Source organism: Centropristis striata, chromosome 10 (assembly GCF_030273125.1).
Source record: "Centropristis striata isolate RG_2023a ecotype Rhode Island chromosome 10, C.striata_1.0, whole genome shotgun sequence".
NCBI lineage: Eukaryota > Metazoa > Chordata > Actinopteri > Perciformes > Serranidae > Centropristis > Centropristis striata.
In genome coordinates, this window is record NC_081526.1 from 5,213,782 (window position 1) to 5,236,168 (window position 22,387).

At 37.4% G+C, this 22,387-nt stretch overlaps 1 protein-coding gene across 1 annotated transcript in view; it reads right to left on the reverse strand.

Annotated features, from left to right (window-relative positions):
• The window catches only part of abca12 (ATP-binding cassette, sub-family A (ABC1), member 12), a 147,414-nt gene that overhangs the window by 23,775 nt on the left and 101,252 nt on the right, over positions 1-22,387 (reverse strand). The window contains exons 53-60 of the mRNA XM_059343220.1: positions 19,702-19,791; positions 17,896-17,980; positions 16,970-17,097; positions 14,466-14,553; positions 14,003-14,111; positions 8,519-8,573; positions 4,701-4,878; positions 3,205-3,320 (exon numbers count right to left, since the gene is read on the reverse strand). Of these exons, the coding sequence (XP_059199203.1) occupies positions 3,205-3,320; positions 4,701-4,878; positions 8,519-8,573; positions 14,003-14,111; positions 14,466-14,553; positions 16,970-17,097; positions 17,896-17,980; positions 19,702-19,791 (849 nt within the window). The remainder of the gene's footprint in view (positions 1-3,204; positions 3,321-4,700; positions 4,879-8,518; positions 8,574-14,002; positions 14,112-14,465; positions 14,554-16,969; positions 17,098-17,895; positions 17,981-19,701; positions 19,792-22,387) is intronic.

The following is a 22,387-nucleotide window of genomic DNA, read 5'->3' on the forward strand; positions in this document are numbered from 1 at the left end:
TTGCATTTTTCTTGTTAATAAAAATATTTCTGTTAAATTTTTATCCTTGTGGTATCAAAAATGGTATCGAGTATCGAATATTTTCCTGAGTATCGGTATCGAGTTAAAAATTTTATTATCGTGACAACCCTAGAGAGGCATGAACTAGATGCTTCCAACAGTCACATTATTTATATACTTTCTATGGTATAAACACATATTTCTTAAAATAGCCCTGCCGTGATCTGGCTGGGTTGCTTCCAAATACAGAAAACCCACAAAGAAGAAAAAAAAAAAACCCAAAGTGGATATGGAAAATTCATAGAGCCCTCCTCACAAATGCACCTCCTAAAATGACATGACCTTGCATTTTTTAACTGAAGTGACTCAGGCCTTTCACAAACCAAACAGAGCAGCTGTGAGCCTGATGAAAACCGGCAGCGAAGAATACTGAAAAGGGAAAGAGGGAAAATACCACACCATGAGGAGGGTAAACATCCAGTCATGACGCCAAAAGAGAAGAAGATAAATTACTCCCCTCCTTTATTCCCCTGGTGGCAGAACATCCTTTTCCTTTCCTTTCTTTTTTTTTTTTTACTCTCTCTCTTCCCTCAAATAATCTTCTTGTTCATTTGATTGGGGTGTCCGGGTCAGCAAGACAGAGAAGGAGGGGAAAAAAAGAGATGAAGATGGTAAAAAGTAGGGTGGGGGAAAAAAAGAGAAAGAGGCAGACACAAACAGATAGAGCCAGACAGAGACAAAGCATCTGCGTGCCATGCCCAGAAAAAGGTGCTTGGTAGGCAGAGTGAGAGTGCCAAGCCATGACAAGGAACAGAAGCAAGAAGGCTGCAGACCAGACCAGGTGGGTGCCGCCTGACAGACTGTGATTATTCATTGCTTGGGAGGGAGACATCTGTCTGATAAATGAGAAGCAGAGTGCTGACTTGGCCTCCTAAGATCTCGGGGCTCAGGACGAGGAGACAACAGAGAGGATGTTTCAGCTCCATTTAGGGGAAAATGTAAACAATCTCTGTATCCAGATGAGGGGAAACACGGCGTGTCGTTGGTGTGGCAACTCTCCAAAAACCTAAATCTCATTGATAGATTGATTCTTAAACCTCAGTATCCGTCTGTGTGTGTGTGTGTGTGTGTGTGTGTGTGTGTGTGTGTGTGTGTGTGTGTAATTTTAACACTTTACTCTGTTAAAAGTCCCACATTTGAAATCTTACTTGAGTAAAACTACAAAAATTTGATATTAGCAAATTGTACATAAAGTATCTATCTATCTATAAAGCAAGAACTGTGTGTGTGTGTGTGTGTGTGTGTGTGTCTAGTTCTCTCTGTCCGTTAGTCAGACTGACCTGAGATCTCGTGTGTGTCTTGCTCATGGCACGAAGGTGTGCATCCTCGATTTTGAAGATTTTTGAATTCATTTTTCTAAATATCATTATTTACGTAGGACGTGTTGCAGCATTGCACTGTTTCCGATCGGACGCCTTTTAGGGGAGCTCCGCCCCCTTTTAGGGGAGCTCCGCCCCATTGTGTGATAGGCCTACACCTGGTCAGTAACACAATTCACTCTGGATTTCCACCCTGACTCATCTCATCTGTAAGTCTATTTAGCCTACCTATCTTTAGGAGTTTTAAAGTGTGCTACAAGGTTCCATTTAACAATAATATTCTAATAGTTTCCAATGAATATCAATGTTCAATGTGTATGTGCTGGATGGTGTGGTACCTTATGAAAAGTAAGTGTTTTATGGAGTTGCAGACGTTGTAGTGGTCTGCATGTAATGTGCAAATTCTGTTATTCGCGATTAGCATGCTAACCGGAGATTTAGCTTCATTCACTTCTTATGTTGCATTACTATGTAATTCAGGGATGACATTCATGTTGCTTAGCGTAATGCCCATAATCATTTAATATGAGATACTTGCATGCAATATAATATATCAGCTAATTGAAAAATCTACTTAATCTCCCACTATATGAATACATACTTCCTACAGACACTGCACTAGTTTGGGGGATAATGTAAACAATCTCTGTGTCCAGATGAGGGGAAGCACGGCGTCTCATTGGTTTGGCAAGTTTCCAAAAACCTAAATCTCATTGACAGATTGATTGTAAAACCTCAGTATGATGAGAACACACCGAGGCATATTGTTATTAGCCCTGTTGCTTCCTGATCCCCCACCTCCTCCCTCCTCCCTCCCTCTCTCTACCGTCTTTGGCTTGAATAGGATAAACATGTTGGTAGTGATTTTTCCATCAGCTTTTCAGTCTAACCGCCATCTGTCTTTGCAGGAAAATCTGACAAATTGAGCTGTGTTTGCGTTTTAGGAGCAGCAGCCTCCGTATGCTCGCTGCTATAAATCCAGCACACACACTAACATGCAGTGGAGACTAAACAAGTAGCATGTGAGTCAGTGGTGGAATGTAACGAAGTACATTTACTCCAGTTATGTACATTTGAGGTGCTTTTCCTTAACTTGAGAGTTTCCATTTATGTAACTTGATACTTCTACTTCACTACATTTTAGAGGCAAATATTGTACTTTTTACTCCACTACATTTAGTTCATGGGTCTCAAACTCGCGGCCCGCGGGCCAATTGTGGCCCTCATGACGATATTTTGTGGCCCTCACCTTGATATGAAAGTTTAATTACTTTTTTTTTTTATTTTGTGTCTTTTTTAATAATTTTGTGTCTTTTTTGGTAATTCTGTGTCTTTGTTTGGTCATTTTGTTCCTTCTTTAGGTAATTTAGTTTTTTTTTCTGTCATTTTGTGTCTTTTGGTCATTTTGTGTCTTTTTTTAATAATAATAATAAAAAAAATGATAATACATGTGGGAGTGCCGCAATGCAACATGGGACTTTTCCAGAACTGAATTCATGGCGGAAGACGACTATAGCGGAGGGAGCTCAGATATAACAGCTATAAGCTCTTTAATACTTTTTGAATTTCATTTCTATCTGCTTCAGAGGCTGAAAAATTGACTATTTAGTAGGAAGCGTTGACACTTCTGTTGAATTTCCAGAAAAACTTCAGATTTTAGGGAGTTATTTTAAAATCGCCCAGAGGTTTTACAGCCATTTTTTCCAGCCGTGTTTAGGCCTAAATGGGTTAACAATGGAGCAAACTGCTGATTTTGAAATAATTTGTCTCTGAATAATTCAGAACAAATCACTTTGAACAGATGCTGTGAAGCTAAATGACTCACCCAAAGAGCACCAGGAGCAGGGCCACGGCACCTAGATTTTGCCGATCTGTGAATGCTGGAATCTGGAAGGCTGCGATCACAGCAACAGTCAAGGCCACAGGGATTAAATACATGACCTGTGGAGGAAGACAGGACACAACATGAAGGCACAAATATCAGCTCCACATGCATATGGTGGTGCAATCTAAAACTGAAAATGGGGTAGACACATACAGTCATGAAAAAAAAAATATTAGACCATTGTTTTCTTCAATTTCTTGTTCATTTTAATACCTGGTACAACTAAAGGTACATTTGTTTGGACAAATATAAGGATAACAACAAAAATAGCTGATAAGAGTTTACTTTAAGAGCTGATATCTAGACATTTTCCATGGTTTTCTTGATAATAACCAAAATCATTATCACACAAAACCATGAAATCTATCTATCTATCTATCTATCTATCTATCTATCTATCTATCTATCTATCTATCTATCTATCTATCCATCTATCCATCCATCCATCCATCCATCCATCCATCCATCCATCCATCCATCCATCCATCATATCTATCTATCATCTAAATGCAAAAACACTGCACCACAATACAATATTTTCAAAGCTCTGCCACTAAACATGTCAAATATAATCAGAGGTGGAAGAAGGATTCAGATACATACAGTAAGTACTGAAGTGTGCTATATTAATATAAATAAAGCTGCCTTAAGTACAAGTACTGATCAAACAGTTTTAACATACTCTGTTAAAAGTAAAAGTCCTGCATTTGAAATCTTACTTGAGTAAAACTACAAAAATTAGACATTAGCAAAATGTACATAAAGTATCTATCTATCTATCTATCTATCTATCTATCTATCTATCTATCTATCTATCTATCTATCTATCTATCTATCTATCTATCTATCCATCTATCCATCCATCCATCCATCCATCATCTATCCATCCATCCATCCATCCATCCATCCATCATCTATCCATCCATCCATCCATCCATCATCTATCCATCCATCCATCATCTATCCATCCATCCATCCATCATCTATCCATCCATCCATCCATCCATCATCTATCCATCCATCCATCCATCAATCTATCCATCCATCCATCCATCATCTATACATCCATCCATCATCTATACATCCATCCATCCATCATCTATACATTCATCCATCCATCCATCATCCATCCATACATCATCTATCCATCCATCCATCCATCATCTATCCATCCATCCATCCATCCATCCATCATCTATCCATCCATCCATCATCCATCCATCCATCCATCATCTATCCATCCATCCATCCATCCATCCATCCATCCATCCATTCATCATCTATCCATCCATCATCTATCCATCCATCCATCCATCCATCCATCCAACCATCCATCCATCCATCCATCCATCCATCCATCCTTCCATCCATCCATCCATCCATCCATCCATCCATCCATCCAACCATCCATCCATCCATCCATCCCTCCATCTCACCATGTCAAACAGGAAGTTGACGACCCAGTAGAAAGGCTCGCTGATACCAGAGATGTGCTGGAGCCTCTTGGAGCCGCTGTGGTGCTCGCTGACTTCATAGATGGCGAAGCTGGCGGTGGTGATGGAGAAACCCGTCAGCACACACATAGCCACGAGGATCTGCAGAATTCCCTGGACACTGTGAGGAAAAAGTAGAAAGATGTTTCAGATGTCAGACACTGATGCTATTAATTATCAGCCATGCTCATAATTAGTGAATTATCATTCAGCCACATCAACTCTATTAACGCCCATTTCTGCAGCTTTATCTTTTAATTTGCATGTTGATTTATTCAGTTTGAACCTGATAATTCTGCAGAGTTGCAGTTAAAGATCAAGCTATACTAATATTGTAAGTAATATAATATTTATAGTATTATTTGCCTGCATAGGACTGTTTCTGACTTGCAAATATCTGCAATAACTCCAGAGTGTTGCAAAGTCCAACAAGTCCAAATTAGATGTAATCATTTCCAAAATTCACAACATGTTCTTATCTAGTAGAATATTCTGCTTTAATTCATATTTTAGGCGTTTTGCCATTCAGAAACAACAACAGCACCTGTCTTAACAAAGGGGTTGGCAGCAATCTAACAGCACCAAAAATTACATTTATATAACCACAATAACAAAAAATATATTTCAGCTTCAACACTATAATAGAAAATTACTTAAAAGACTATCTCATTTAATCCGATGAAGCATTTCAATCAAATTGAAGACTCAGTCAAAGTATTATTATTATTTTTTTAGGGTGATAGACTCTGAGTCATCTCTTGTTAAAATATGACAACAGACAATTAAAGCTTATTTTGAAGCTACAGTAAAGCTATAATAGTAAACTGTGTTATTCAGTGTTTTATATCTATGGTACCTCTTTAGTTTGAACTTTAACCCTCTGGAGTCCATCTATTTATTGAAAATACACATGTTTTATTTACAGTAATAACTTATATGCATATATGATATGTAGACAAGCTGAGAAAGCCAGTTAAAGTTCAATCATAGGAGCTTTCACAGTGTGCCGTTTATGTTTCTAGACCATTTTTAAAATGAGAATTTTCTTTCTAAAATGAAAACTATTACTATTTTTAATTTACATGCAAATAGACTGTTTTGTAGTTTTATTATTTATTATTTCTTCTGCTGTTTTTGTGTGTATGAATGGTAAAAAAATAATAATATTTTTAAAAAAATGGTGCATTTCCATAGAAACCTGTGTCTTTTGTTTGTATTTTTCAGATCCTGGCAGCTTTATACTTTGTTAATTAAAATAAAATGAAAAATCCGACTGATAGCCAAGTTTGTGTGGAGAAAAAGGAGCCATGCATGTGATGTAAGGACAGACTGAAAGATGATAAACAGAGACAGAAATTAATGCATAGGAAGTTGACAAATTTGAACCAAAATCTCCTGGACTTCAGAGGTTTAAAGCTTAATTTGAAGCTACAGTACAGCACTAATAGTAAGTTGTTTTATTCAGTGTTTTATATCTATGCTACCTCTTCAGTTTGAACTTCAAGGCTGCAGTGTAACAGTAGCTATAGGTTTTATATCCGAGCAAAACAAAGTGCACAATGGAATCAATAGACTCTGGTGTGCTGAGTCACTTTGAATGAGGCAACCTGGTGTAATTCTGTTCTTAAAACAATGGTCTATATTAAAACCCTTCTACACACTCATCATATCGCTCCCTGCTGTGACCTGACTCATTGAACTATTGAAGTGGCTCACAATAAATGGAATTCCATTAATAACAAACAGCTTTGTTAAAAGAGATGTCTGTGCCTCCTTGCCTCTGACAAGATAATAACTGTAAAGAAACAGATGGCTCGGTGTGGAGAACAACTGCGCAATGGAATTGCTGTATAGTTAGTAAGCTCGGGGTGCTGCTGTGAGGCTGCAGAGCCTATTGTCCAGACAAGAACCCCAGACAACCAGCTGAGCTATTGATCCCTTAGTTACTCTTCAAACCAGCTGCGCTGATTCTAACTTTTCTTGTTGCCTCTCTACCTGTTCATCTGCCATGCTCTCTTTCTTGCCCTTCATGCTACTGTGGTACTTTTATCTCTCGCCTCTGGCTCGGGCACATTACCACCAACCAAACACAATAAGCTGCATGGGGAGCTGCCGATGGTGTGACCAGGCGGCAACCTCCTGGTCTGAGCAGGGAGGCAAACCAGGAAGTGCCTTAAGCTGCATTCTACCGAAAATTCCAGCAGGGGGCGCTAAGTTTGGCTGCAGAAACATTTTTGTCCATTCATTTCAATGCAAAATGAGAAAACTTCTCACTTGATTTATTACTGTGATAGAGACATGTGCTTGTTTTTCTTAATAGGGCTCATTATGTTTTAATATAGTGTTATATTGCACTTGTTTTATTGTAAATGTTATTTTTTTGGCACTTTTGGCTGCTATTTTGGCCAGGTCTCTCTTGAAAAAGAGATTCTGAATCTCAATGGGACTTCCTGGTTCAATAAAGGTTAAATACATTTTTAAAAAATTACCTCAGAATTATTTTTTAGGACAACACTATGGTCTCAATCGCTAGCAAAAAAAATCTTCTTCAAGACAATTTGATGTTAATAGTTTAAATAATGGCCCCATTTAGAAGAAAATAGAAGATAAAGAATCGTATGATTTGGGGCGGGGCTACCTTTGATTGACAGGTCACTAACAAGGCGAGCCGTCATCAGGAGAGAACCAGAACAATGCGTATCGATGGCAACGTGTCAATAAAGTTATATATATATAAGGATGTTTATCGGTTTGGTCTCATAACTTTGACCCTTTCACTGTATTTTCACTTAATGAGAGTTTATTTGAACGTTTTGTTCATTAAATGTCTTGTTCAGCGTTTGGTTGGACTAACAGACACTCCAAGGAGTCGCTGCTCAGTTTTCTGAGGTCAGTAACGTACATTTTGTTGACTGTAGTCGACTGTAGTCGCTAACTACAGAGGCTAGCTAGCAGCAGCAGCAGCTAGTGAGCAGGTTTGTTAGCAGTATGGCCAAAGCAGCCATACAGTTTCCCCGTGGGTAAAGCTACCACGCTGTGAGAATCAAGACATTTAGAGTAATCAGCCTGTTGTCCCTTGAACATGGCTCAGGCCAAATCAATACATCAAGTGAGGAAGCAGAACATCACAAAGGGGTAATTGTACACTTGCAGCCGCTGCAGAATCTAAGCAGGCAAATAGCTCCGTTAACACTATACACATGGAGAAATGTGGAGAAACTGGAGGGCAAAACCAGCCAGTGAACAGCTGAGTGTTAATAAGTCTCCGGAGAGACGCCGCGGCCTCATGAGGCCACAGCTTCGGCTCAATCCACTCCTGGAATGATTTATCTGATTTGATCCTCACACATGTCTGCATACATACGCTACAGCACTAATTCTGCAGTCTGGGTATCTAAAGCAGAATGTGGAGTATTTTAAATAAACTCATTTTGGGAAGTGGGGTAGAATCAATCCACCTCTGTGCCACCTTCAGGGTAAACACTCATTATATTGGGACTCTGATCAATAGTGCAAGCTCAGGGAAATCCATTTAGAAAATCAAATATGGGTAAATACTGCTGTCATGTACGTTCCTGCCCTGAGTCCACCCCTGGCTTAGAATGGAAAAGTACGACGCTTCGATAATGTCGCCTGACCTTAGCCAAACAAGAGCCAAGAATATGAGCGCTAATTAGAGTCTTTGGACGCAAGTGCAACTGATACTGTTGCATAGGGACAGTCAGTTCAGCAGGAGGAGGGATTTAAAGTGAAGTCCTTACACTGAATCTTCATCATCCGCCCGGCCGAAGTAGGGATGACTGGAAAGTGAAATGGCTGTAATGGAAAGAAACAGAGTATTGTGTTAGTAATAGAAAAACAACAGCATACAGGCTATTTTTCAGCACAGGAACCAAATGAGCAATGATATTCCCTTAGCCTGGGACACAGTCAATTGAAAAATATAGTGCAAGATGATTTCATTTGCCAGTGCACACAAAGGAAATTGAATTTTCTTTATCATTTTTTCAGGGTCTTGGAGATGCTCACAGACATGAACTGCTCCCCTACATGTCTCTGCTTACATTTCCTGAGATAGGAGAGTGTGAGTTAACCCTCTGGAGTCCAGGAAAGCACCCAACACGACTTCTTCATGACGTCACAACGTAAAAAAACGAAGCAGCATGGAGCCCTGCTGTCAGCTGAACTCTAAAGTTTTGGCTTTTCCAGAAGTTTCCATGTCCAATTTAATGCATCAACCCTTTTTCAGCAAAGTGTATTAACATGATTTTACTTTTTTGCAGAGATTTTTCTAATTTAGCTCTGTGCATTTAGCATTTTTAATGCAATCTTTTGTGTTTTTTTATGTGTTTTTTTTATTTCTTTGTGTATTTATCTGTTTTTTTGTCATTTATTTGTGTTTTTTGTAATTTTTTTGTTTTTTTGTGTGTTTTTGGTTTGTTTTTCATGTTTTATGTGTGTTTTTTGTAATTTTGTGTGTGTTTTTGGTTTGTTTTTCATGTTTTATGTGTTTTATGTGTGTTTTTTGTAATTTTTTTAGTTTTTTTTTGTATTTTTACTGTGTTTTTGGTGTGTTTTCAGTATGTTTGTATGTGTTTTTTGTAATTTTGTGTGTGTTTTGTGTGTGTTTTTGGTTTGTTTTTCATGTTTTATGTGTTTTATGTGCGTTTTTTGTCATTTTTTTTGTGTTTTTTTGTGTTCAGAATGTTGATCCAGTAAGTCAAAATGAAAACATAATCAGGTCATATAGTTGAGATTGAGCTGAAAACAATGATACCAACACGTCATGGTAAAGATTTTTAAGTGGTTTATACAGGCAGAATGAAAAGGAGTCAAAAACTGACAAAGAGCCCCAAACTCCAAAGGGTTAAGTAATGTGAATATTAGACTTCTAAGGATTAAACTAAAGCACAGCAGCCCTGCAGCCGCTCGGAGGCTGAGCGCCCTGCTCAAGGGCACGTTGGAGGAATCAATGAGCTCTGTCGACGAATCCAAATCTGATCTGTAATTACCACTTCGTGACTACTGCTCTAAAGCCGGACATTCCCACATCTGGCTTGAATCTGATATAATAGGAATGATTCGCTCTGCAACAAGCAATTATTTCATTATCAATTCATACACTGATTTTTTTCTACTTTTAACCCTTTGATGCACAACATGGTCTAAAGTGATCCGACTAAGTTTTGATGTTCTATATCTTTACAATAAATTCATTCATCATTCAGTATTCCAGGTTTTCCTCAATTAACCTCAGTTTTTGATCATTATACGTCCTAATAGTTTTGTTTTCATTTCTTACTTTTTGAATAAATACCTTTTTTTTTATCACTACACTTCTAATGCACAAGGTCATTTTTGACCCATATGTGTAAACTTAATGTAATAATACAAAAACTCTTTTTCTTGATAAAGTATGAAAGGGGAAAGGGAAAATGGATATAATGATCTGTTGTAAAAAAATAAATAAATGAATAAAAAATAATAATAAATAATATATATATATATATATATATATATATATATATATATATATATATATGTGTGTGTGTATATTATTTTGACCCATGTTGTGCATCAAAGGGTTAAAACATTTTTTGGTCTGAAAATATTAAACAAATTTAAAAGAAAAGCCCCCATCACAATTTCTCAGAGCCCAAAAAAATTAATTAATTAATTCAATATGGTTACCAGCTTATCTGAGCCGGGGTCCCGGGGGGCTGCAGCTGATCCCAGCTGACATTGAGCGAGGACAGAGTGTATCGCAAACAACCTTCACGCTCTCATTGACACCTATGGGGAATCTTAGCTTAATTTCTTAGGACTGTGTGAGAGAACCCACGCTGACACGGGAGAACATGCAAACTGCACAAAAGCTGGATTCAAACTGAGACCATCTTGCTGTGAGGTGAAAGTGCCACTACAACACCGTTTGTAACAAAATTACAAATCCAAATTGCTCTATCTTACATAGCCACAAACAGAAACATTTCCTCATCCTTATGCATCCTTCTGAAACAGCCGGGGGGGTGAAGAAAATAGTATCAAAGAATGAAAAGTTGCATCCTTTTTTCATTCACTTGCAAATAACGCTACAGAGCAATAAAAACAAGGACAAACAGATTAAAAAAACTTATTTCATCCAACTGCAGTCACCATACTCAATACTCAAAAAAGCATTTAATGTGCAATAAGGGACCAGTGCATTGGAATGTACAATTGTGTGTGCAGGAGTAATGAGTATCTGTTTTTGTTTTTTTAAGCAGCTTTTATTTATATGTTTTATTGATCAATTTTATATATTGCACAGATGAGAAATGGCACTTTTAAATCTTGTTGTACTTGTTACAATGACAATTAAGATATTCTATTCTATTCTATTCTATAATTTGCAGATCAAGACCTTTATGAGACGAGGTGCTGAAGGAAACACTGCGACAACAGCCAAACCAAAATAAAATGTTCTTGTTGTTGCTTTCAACGGATGAATTGTTATTAAAGTTGTTACTGTTTTTGTCTGTCGATTGACTAATAGAATCTAAATTGTAAAAATGTCTCATGATCGATAACATTTGTAGAACATTTTAGTTCCGCTGCCTCAACCTGAGGCTTTTTTTAATGTAATTTAATAGCCTGGCTGACAACAGACTATATCACAAATGAGATCATAGTCTGGACACCAGCAATTCATTTCTCCGTAGAGGAGGTGTGGTTTACGATCGTCCAGAGCCGTTTATTGGGCGCTACGAATGTCTATCATAAGCGTCTGTAGGTAGCTCTTAGCCAATCAGATCAGTTATACCAGATGACGTAGTAGAGCAACAGAAATTGATGTTTACATAGCCAGACTAGCCCATCTCTACTTTGAGACTAAAATGCTCAATTGTACTTCTGCAACGTTTTTCTGCAGCATGTTCTGACTCTGGCTGCTCACAGTCTACTGGCAGTGTTGGTGTGTGTGTGTGTGTGAGAGAGAGAGTGTTGCTTGCTGCTTTGCTTCTCCAGTTCTCGCTTTCTGCAAGATTATTTATTTTCACGCCTTATCCCCCTCATGTCATTCAGCCACACACATCCACTGATTTTATGGTCAATAGACGAGCTGCTGGGGGTCTCTGGCGGCTCCGCTAGCAGTGATCGGTAGCGGGGCTAGTTGGTAGATTAGGCTTTTGCCAAATCCTGTCGGAAGCAAGGCTAAAACATCCTTTTTGGTGGTGAAACAGGAGTTTAAAGTCAAACATTGTTCTTCTTTTAAACTATTTAAAACGCCGTCTACAGCTAGATCCAAAGAGAGTTTCGCGCCTGCTGCAGCCATGTTGGATCCGTAAGAAAACTACAAAACTTCAAGCTTCCGTCTGTCCAATAGTACGCGTCATCGTCTTGCCGTCCCTCCCCGTTCTGTGATTGGATCCCTAAAGCAGGGCTAAGAAACGGCTATAGACACCAGACTGGCTGCAGGTTCGAAATGAAATCGAGCGCGCAAGGCAGTATGGGTATACCCAGGCTAGTAATTTATGGCATAAAATAGGGTTTCTTTTCAGCTCATGTCCTCTAAAGGTGGAATTATTAAAGTGGATTATTAACCAACTGTGTATTTTCTCTGTGGGATGGGACAGACGGACTCCCAGGACAAATCATTGTTGCAGGTGGAAGTGATCAGGAGTGTAAAAGTACATCTGTAGCAGTGGAAAGTTCAGCAAGAGTCCTGCGAGGGTGGCACTAAAAAAAACTCTTAAGGGTCCAAACCCAGAGTCGGTACTGCAGTGCACAATGTGAGGCTCAGGGCTTCATTTTGACAGATAAACCATCACGATGAGAAGAGATCTCCTCGGATCTCGACCCCTGACACCACCCCGAGTTTGCAGGTAAAATGTACTTTACCCTCCAGCACTTTTATCATCCAGTGTGGACAAAAACTGTGTGCATATGTGTGTGTGCATGTACCTCTGTGCAAGTGTGCATGCACTTCTTCATGCGTGTGTGTGTGTGTTTGAATGTTTGTGTACTCCCGCCTGCAGGCAGATGGTCAGGGCGATACAGAGCTGAAACAGTGCTGAAAACGTGGGCCAGCCTCTTTCTCTTTAGCATAGCTCCCCAGTGAGCAGCACTCATCAGTATTCACCATGCATACTGATGTGTGACTGAGGACACACAGCACCCCCTGGCTTTAACTCAGTGAAATGAAGCATGAGTAAACACACTGTTTACAGCTCTTCTTCATATTTAGTATACAAAATGCACTGGGTGTCCAATCTGTGGCACCTTGCTGGGGGTGTTGCGTGTCTGTGTGAATTATAGACAGTCACACCATGAAATATATGTATAGATCTTTCAAAAAGTAAAAAAATGTTTGCAGGGACACTTGGTGCAGAGAAAAAAGAGACTGAAGCATTAGACATGTGTTTGCACACTCACGTGGACACCTGTTACTTTAAATATAGAGAATTTCCATTTATGTAACTTTATACTTCTACTTCACTACATTTTAGAGGCAAATATTGTACTTTTTACTCCACTACTTTTATTTACTTTTCAGGTGAAGATTTAACGTGATTAAACATTTCTATAAATTAAACCTCATAGCAGTATATTAAGTAGTTAAATTAGCCCTAAATTGGCAACAGTAAACTGCTGCTTACATAAATTAATCAAAAATAATAATCCGACAATATACTGGTATGTAGAATATATAAAACATTCCGAGTGGACCCTTTCTACATAACAAGTATTTTTACTTTGATACTGTACATTCATGGAAAACAATATTAACCATTGTTTTCTTCAATTTTTTGTTCATTTTAATGCCTGGTACACCTAAAGGTACAACTGTTTGGATAAATATAATGAAAACAGCAAAAATAGCTCATGAGAGTTTAATTTAACAGCTGATATCTAGACATTTTCCATGGTTTTCTTGATAATAACCAAAATCATCATCAAGTAAACCATGGAAAATGTCTAAAAACGAATGTACCTTTAGTTGTACCAGGCATTAAAATTAACAAGAAAGTGAAAAAAACAAGGATGGTCTAATAATTGTTCCCATGACTATGAAATATGTATAGATCTTTCAGAAAAATATCACAAAATATGCAGCAGAAAATATATTGCCATGTAAAAATATGATTTTTTTTTTTACTTTTGACTACTTTTGCATGTATAGAATCTTCAGCTGTGTCCTTTGGCCTGTTACTGACATTTCTGAATTTACTTTGCAACATTTTTTTCCAACCCCAACTCCAGCTTACCATATTTACGTGGATCCTTGTCTGCAGGGAGATTGGCGCGTAGGATGATGTTGTTGAGGCTGTTTAAGTATGCTGGCATTGTGTGATGGCCCTCTGGGTTGAACCAAACCTGAACCCATGCAAACACAAACACAGACATGCATAGCAACCATCACTCTCCTGCTACTCATCAGCTACTACATCACCGCAATATGCCTTCTGATGCGTTAAAACCGAGGCTTTAAAGATGCAATAAATGCACACGTCATAATCTGAGGATATTTACACACTAAAGGAGTGGCACAATTGCTTCAGTAAAGCATATTTACGATGACACTGATGGTGTAACAATGCAGCTCCATCTGGGAGTCTCCATCTTGTCTTCACAATAGGATGTCGTGTTTTAACTTTCAACTGCTCATCAATACGGCGATAAAAGTGATAACGAGACAGGCAGCAGGGGAGAAGAAGGAGACGCAGTTACCTTGGACAGAGTGCGGTTTTTGGGCACCTCCGTTACATCCATTTTCAAGTCGGCAGGGAGCGGCACGCCAAAAGAGAAACCACCATATCTGAAAAACAAGCAAATATACACTACTGGTCAAAAGTTTTAGAACACACCAACTTTTCCAGAATTTAATTGAAAATGATGCAGTTTAATGTCTCAGCGTACTCTGAAATTAATGCACATTTGCAACATTTAAAATTCTTTATTGAGCATGATAGTGTTTTGAAAGTAAAAAAAAGATTCAAAATCACATTTTATGTTGGACTAAAGGACTAAAAAAAGACACAAAATGACCAAAAAAAAGACACAAATTGACAAAACAAAGACACCAAAAGACACAAAATGACTAAAAAAAGACACAAAATGACCAAAAAAAAGACACAAAATGACTAAAAAAAGACACAAAATGACCAAAAAAAAGACACAAAATGACAAACAAAGACACCAAAAGACACAAAATGACTAAAAAAAGACACAAAAAGACCAAAATAAGACACAAAATGACTAAAAAAAGACACAAAATGACCAAAAAAGACACAAAATGACTTACAAAGACATGAAAAGAATTCAAAAATGGACAAAATAGCCCAAGACTCCATAGAGTTAAGTTGTTAATCCATTTCTTGTTCCCTGAAAAAGGCCTACTTGTATAATTCTGAAATGTACATTATCTTTTTAGTTTTTGTTAACCTTACCTTTTTTTATTTACCTCTGGCAGTTCACCACTTACCTTTGTACCCTTTCAAGCTGTTCATTTGACTTGAACTGCTTGAATTTCAATAAAAAACTGGAAAAATTGGGGTGTTCTAAAACTTTTGACTGGTAGTGTAGATCAAAACAAAGAGCTCTGACTGCTGCTGAGAAAGCAAACTGTTTTTACTTGCTTCTACAACCATCATAACCAAAAAAGTACTAGAGGGCCATTCGTATGAAAAATGGATTAGATACAGACAGATGATGAAACAAGCTGGACTGATGAGCAGCACTACAGGCACCACAATATGTATTTTTGATTGGGATTGATTGTGAGTTTTTTTTTTTTTTTTTGCAATTAACAGCCAGTTAGATTTCTGCACATTCTTGTGTTATATATAATAAAAAACTTCCTTGCAAAAGCAACATCAGCAGTTTTAACAATTTAAAGCTTCCCAGTTGACTGACATATATTATTCAAAACAGTGAAAGGAAGAAAGCCTTAACCCTCTGAAATCTTGGACTATTATGTCCATTAAAAATCTGTTAAAAAATCTTCACCATGCCATGTTGGTATCAGTTTTTTCAGCGCAACCTCACCTATATGTCCTGATCATTAATTTTTAAATTTGACTTATTTGATCAAAATTTTGAACCTAAAAGAAACAAAGGAAAACATAAAATCTGAGTTTCAAAATTATGTTTCACACACAGAAATGTTGCAACATGTTGCAAATATGAACACAGGTTGCAAATATTAAATATAACAGGCAAAATGAGAATATGTGGTTCTATATTTTCATATTAAATATATTTGACATTATCTCCGTTGCTTCATTTTAATGTCTTCACGTCATGAAGAAGTAATATGCAGGTGGTTTCATGGACTCCAAAAGGTTGAATGGACACTTGGAGAATCACTAAATTCTTCGCCTAGTTAAATAATCCAGGGATTCCCAAAGTGTGGTGCGTGTACCCCTGGGGGTGCGCGAGCTGCCGCTAGGGGGTGCGCGAGATGAAAAATGTAATGGCGGTCTGATAATTACACAATTAAATGTTTTACCCCACACAATAAAGAAGTGTAAATAAGCATTTCCTTTGTAAAATGTAAAATCAAAAACTGTAATATTAATTAATAAACAAATGCAGGCTATTCAAAATGCACTTGTGTTATGATGACGGGTTGTTTAGCTCCACGCTCATTTAAACTTGCTTCAATTTTTGTTCAACACGGCTCAAAATATTATAACATTTTCCCTAACTTATGTGCTTTCTGCCTCTGATCCTGAGCCTGTCATCATCCTCTTTGCTCTTAAAAGTGGAAGCTTGCGCATAACTTTGTTGCATTTTATTGAAACTGTGTTCAGGTTAATTCAAATGCGAGACCGCATTGTTGTGATGGTGATTATTTAATTATATGTGTGTTCTGGTCATTTGAGCATGATTAAACATGCCGCCTTTAATATGGCTATAATAAAGCTTATTGCATTTTGTTTTTTTTGAAGGTGTGGGGGATTGGGGGTGCGTCAACACGGTTGGGACATAGAAGGGGGTGCGCGGCTAAAAACGTTTGGGAACCGCTGAAATAATCTACTCTGACTTTAAAAAAACACTGAGCCCCATACATTATTTGCAAACTACCCCAACCCATGTTAACTCATCAATGTGATGTAATATTATGAAATGTAGATATAAAATAGGAAATAATATGTGATCTCATATGCCTCGTATAGTTCATGCAATCAGAGTGTTGATTAGTGTTGGAAATGTGCAGTTTCTGCATTCACCTGTTCCTGAGGAAGTCATTAGCTGTGGCCACCAGGTAGTTCTCCACATTGACGCCACTCAGGTCAAACACGGTCTGAGATGAAGGGATCTTCTTCTGAGGCGGACTGAAGCTGTGACCATCACAGATCTGCAGCGTGGGGAAGAGATAAACGCATTACACTCACACATTTTACACGGGAAGTCACATTCATGTGTGATTCTCATGAACATGGTGCAGCTCATAGCAATAATCCAATTAATTCTTTGACCCTTTATAACCTATATAATCTAAAGTCACTGTTTAATATGAATTTATAATCTTTTTAAAAGAATTTTAAGGTATTTTCTGACATTTTTAGAGACACTGTGAGCTAAATTCATGACTGTAACACATTCTTAAATAAAATTAAATAAAAAAAAAGTTGTTTTTTTTCCTTGGCAAGCACTTAAATATGCTCAAGGGTAGCTGGTATCACCAAAATGTATCTTATTAAAATATACACATTTTAAATGCAAACAATTCTATCATTACCGTAACATATAACCATTTTTTCTCATAATTTTTCATTCAGATTTTGTCCTTTATACATTGTCAAAAACCATTTTCTTTGATTATATTCTGTTAAATTACACATTTCAAACAGATGTATTTTTATAAAGCTTATTAAATATTTATTGTATATAAGTGTAAGGAAACCATGACATTTTTATCTGGACTGTACAGTATGAAATTGTGAATCAAAAAAATATGTTTAAAAATATAGAAAATAATATTTTAACACAAAACAATGAACTGTGCCTAGTTATGGCTATATTTTTCACTCATATAAAAGTGAAATATATTTCGTTTAATAAAGTATGTCCTTATAATCTTCACAGACGGAGCCAGAGACGCGTGAGAACACAAAAAGTCACTCTCACACTGTTCTCAGTGACCCGGCCTCACCTGTTCCTGACGGGTGCATTTACAGACGCTAAATGCTTTGGAGCGGTTCCCTCCGGAACTCCAGGCTGTGGTTCTTGTGCAGACCCTTAAAAGGAAACATTCACAAAGTGAAATGGTGGCTCAGTGGAACGATGGGAGTCTGCAGTGTGTGATAATGCCACCAGCCTCTCCCCAGACAGCCCCGAACACATCCTGAAACCGAGTTGATATGATGGCCTGCATCAATGCTTAAAACCTGCGTACATATGGTGGGAAAATGTGCCACCATTCATGCTGTGAGCAACTGTGAGCGTGCATTTTTTTGGGGGACGTTAGTACCGAAATATCTGTTCAAAACTGTTTTTAAAGGCTGTAATATGTGCTCTAATATCATATTGTGTGAAATTTGCTTGTGTGGGTTGATGTTGAACTCCCACGTAATTTGTTTTCTGCCAAATGTTTGCAGGGACACTTGGTGCAGAGAAAAAAAGAGAGACTGAATAATTAGACATGTCTTTGCACACTCACATGGACACCTGTTACTTTAAATATATATGTATATATATATATATATATATATATATATATATATATATATAAAGAAAAAATGATTAGACCACTTTTTTTCTTAAATTTCTTGTTCATTTTACACCTAAAGGTACATTTGTTTGGACAAATATAACGATAACAACAAAAATAGCTCATAAGATTTTAATGTAAGAGCTGATATCTAGACATTTTCCATGGTTTTCTTGATAAAAACAAAATCATCAAGTAAAAAATGGAAAATGTCTAGATATCAGCTCTTACACTAAAATCTTATGAGCTATGTTTGTTGTTATCATTATATTTGTCCAAACAAATGTTCCTTTAGTTGTACAGGGCATTAAAATGAACAAGATATTAGAGAAAACAAGGGTCTAATATGTTTTCCATGACTGTATATATAATATAAATATCTAATATAAATATAACAATAGAAAAAAATAAAGAATTAAGTGTCAAAGGAGTAAAGTGGGTTGAGTGCAGATCACAGGCAGGATGTAATATAGAGATATATTGCACATGATAATGACCATAATATAGTGTGTGGTGTTGAAAATGAACAATAAAGTGAAGAAAACAAGGGTGGTCTAATAATATTTTCCATGCCTGTATATATATATATATATATATATATATATATATATATATATATATATTCACGTCACGTCAGGACGAAGACGACTATAATCAGGGGACAATTCAGTTTATTTTCTCTAAATGTAAATGCTCTTTCAGGCATTGTGGTGTTGTGTTTATCAGACATCATGTGAAAAACATGCAGTCTCTCTTGCACCATGGGATCTTTCATTCTCTCTATTTATTTCTTCTTCTTTTTTTTTATTTTGGCAGAGCGTTTTAAAATGCCTCCGAGGTCTGGTTCATGAGTGCCAACATTGATTTGAGTGCCTGTAAGGGGAAAATCTCTCCTATAAACACAGGGTGTTTATGGAATACAAATGACGCTCTTGTATGGCGGAGTCCTGCTGCAGGGCTTCAGCCACATACGTTGAGCTGAGCGGCGGGAAAAATAGAGACGAGCGACATGAGAGACAGCAGAGAGACAGACAGACAGCCAGCAGGAACTGGAGGGGTAAAATGAAACAAGGTGAAGAAGGAGGCATGAAAAGAATTACAATGAGTGAAATATGAAAATAGTGTGAATGTGGGAAAGGGTATAATACAAAGGGGAAACTGAGCACGGTCACCCAGAGTATCACTGACGAATTTATCACTTGTGAGAAAAAAAAAAACACAGCTGGCATTTGAGGTGTGATTACGTACGGGTTATCGGACTTGTCGAGGCAGGCGTTATCGATCCCCGGGAATGACATCATGGCGTCCATCAGCTTGTGGGAGTTGGGATTTTGGTTACTTTGAAAAAAGCAGAAAACAAAAACAAACAGTGAGACTCAAAGGTTACACAGACATAAAGCAGAACTACAACAAAAAATAAAATGAAGTTACTGCAACAAAAGGTTGTTTCATACACGGCAGAGAGGCTTGGTTTTTAGCCATTATTGATTTATTCAAATCAATCTTTGTGGCTGGCGTTTCAAGGTTGGCATTCATTAAGGGTTTTTGAAGAAGAGGAGCTGGGATATAGGAGCAATTTACTAACTCGCAATACTGTCAATAAAGTGACCGTGGGGACACAATCAGAGAGTCTTCTGTCTTTGCTGCAGGGAGACAGACAGACAGATAGAAGGAGAGGGGGGACATGTGATTTGACATTTTACATTTAAGCCGGTTTCCTTTTATTTGAGCATGCAGAGGTAGGCTCATAAATAAACATCCAGATCTTTGCATTTGTATTGTTCATACAGGCAGGTCGGAAAAAACACAGTGCACTGAGAAAGTTCATAAAATGTGACACGACTACCGATTACATTCCTAAGTAGGGATTCACTAGACTGATACTGACTCATATAGCTGACAATGGGGCAGATCTATTTAATTCAATTCTATGTTTATATGCTTTATATTTCATACACTGGAATTTTAATTTCAAGCTTATGCAAGAATTAAAAGGTATGCACTTGAACTGGAATTGCTGTTCATTTTGAATCTGGTTTTAACAAATTCCTTGTGCATGATGAATTATTTAATGATAGGCGGGTGCATATTAGATATTAGATGTCTTTGATAACATACTAAAAGTTGACCAAAATCTGACCAATAGAAAGGTGTTATTTTCAAGATGGGCAGGAAGCCTCCAACACCAGGCAAAGCCATATGAGAAAGGAGAAATATTCAATTACTAAAGGGAAATTGTACTTTTTTTTTGCATAAATATGCTTGTAACAATTGCTTTAATATATATTTGTATTTATAATCACTTATATATCATGCATATGAGCTGGTACCTAAAGCCCAAGTAACACTATCAGTGTCGGGACTGAAGAAATCAGATCTGTGCATCTGTTTTTCTGAGCACCCACAAATTTATCATTGCCTTTTTTTCTTAAATAAATAAATAAATACATATACTTTTTCAATCTCTTTTGTATCTGAAGCCAGAGAGCAGTGAGGAGAACATCCATACCATCTTTGATATGGACTGGCACCTCAGTATTTTCTCCCTTGCTGTATATCCCCTTGATCAAACAACAGCACTTCTCAAGAATAAAGACATCTTGCAACCTCCCGACACTCTTAATCTCTCTCGCTTTGATCTCGCGGCTCATCCGTCTTCATCACAATCATCTCTCTCCCTCCTCTTCTTTCTCTCTCTCTCTCTCTCTCGCTCTCTTTAAGGTCCGTCTGCCCTTCAACAAACTGCAGCTTCACATTCATTTTATAACAAGCGAGACATGTCATCCGCCCACAAATAATGAAAGAACCCAACGGACCAACCAAGACACGAGATGCATCAAAGTTTCAGGGATGTTGCAGTTTGAGGCTCTGTGTTTCAAAAATGCGTCCTTCGGGCCGAGAAGAAGAAGTTTTGCAAATGCAATAACACTGAACCACAATACAATATTCTCAAAGCTCTGCCACTAAACATGTCAGATATAACCAGAGGTGGAAGAAGGATTCAGATACATACAGTAAGTACTGAGTGTGCTATATAAATATAAATTAAGCTGCCTTGAGTACAAGTACTGAAACAGTTTTAACATATTCTGTTAAAAGTAAAAGTCCTGCATTTGAAATCTTACTTGAGTAAAACTACAGAAATTTGACATTAGCAAAATGTACATAAAGTACCTATCTATCTATCTATCTACCTATCTATCTATCTATCTATCTATCTATCTATCTATCTATAGATAGATAGTAAGTGTTTTATGGAGTTGCACACTTTGTTGTAGTGCGATTAGCATGCAAAGTGGAGATTTAGCTTTATTCACTTCTTATGTTGCATTACTATGTAATTCAGGGATGACATTCATGTTGCTTAGCGTAATGCCCATAATCATTTGATATGAGATACTTCCATGCAATATAGTATATCAGCTAATTGCAGATATTTGTTTGGTATGATCGGGTTTTTAGCAGAGTTGTCTCTAGATAGCTGCTTTGCCTTTGCTGCTCACGTCTACATCGATTCCACAAAATGTACAAAAAAATGAAACTCATCCCTCTTACTTTTTGTAACAAAGTTCGCGGAGAGCTTGATTGACAGCCTGGTGGTAGCAACTGGCACAAGCGCATTGAGGCGAATCAACACATGGCTCATTTGAATATTCAAATGAGCCATGTGGTGATAGGTCAGGACACGAAAATGTAACCAATGAAATTACTTATTTTGACACAGCTTTTTTGACACACATTTTTTAGCCAATAAGTATTAAACTAACAAGGTAACGTGTCAAAAGGTGGACCTTTTTGTTATTTTCTCAAAAGGAGGACAAATGAGTGTCCGGCTTAACCCTTTATCTGGTGAAGAACTATATTTGGTAACTTCAGTGGATATCAACATGAGGTCCCCATGTCTCTCTGTTTGGTCGTAGAACCACATGGATTT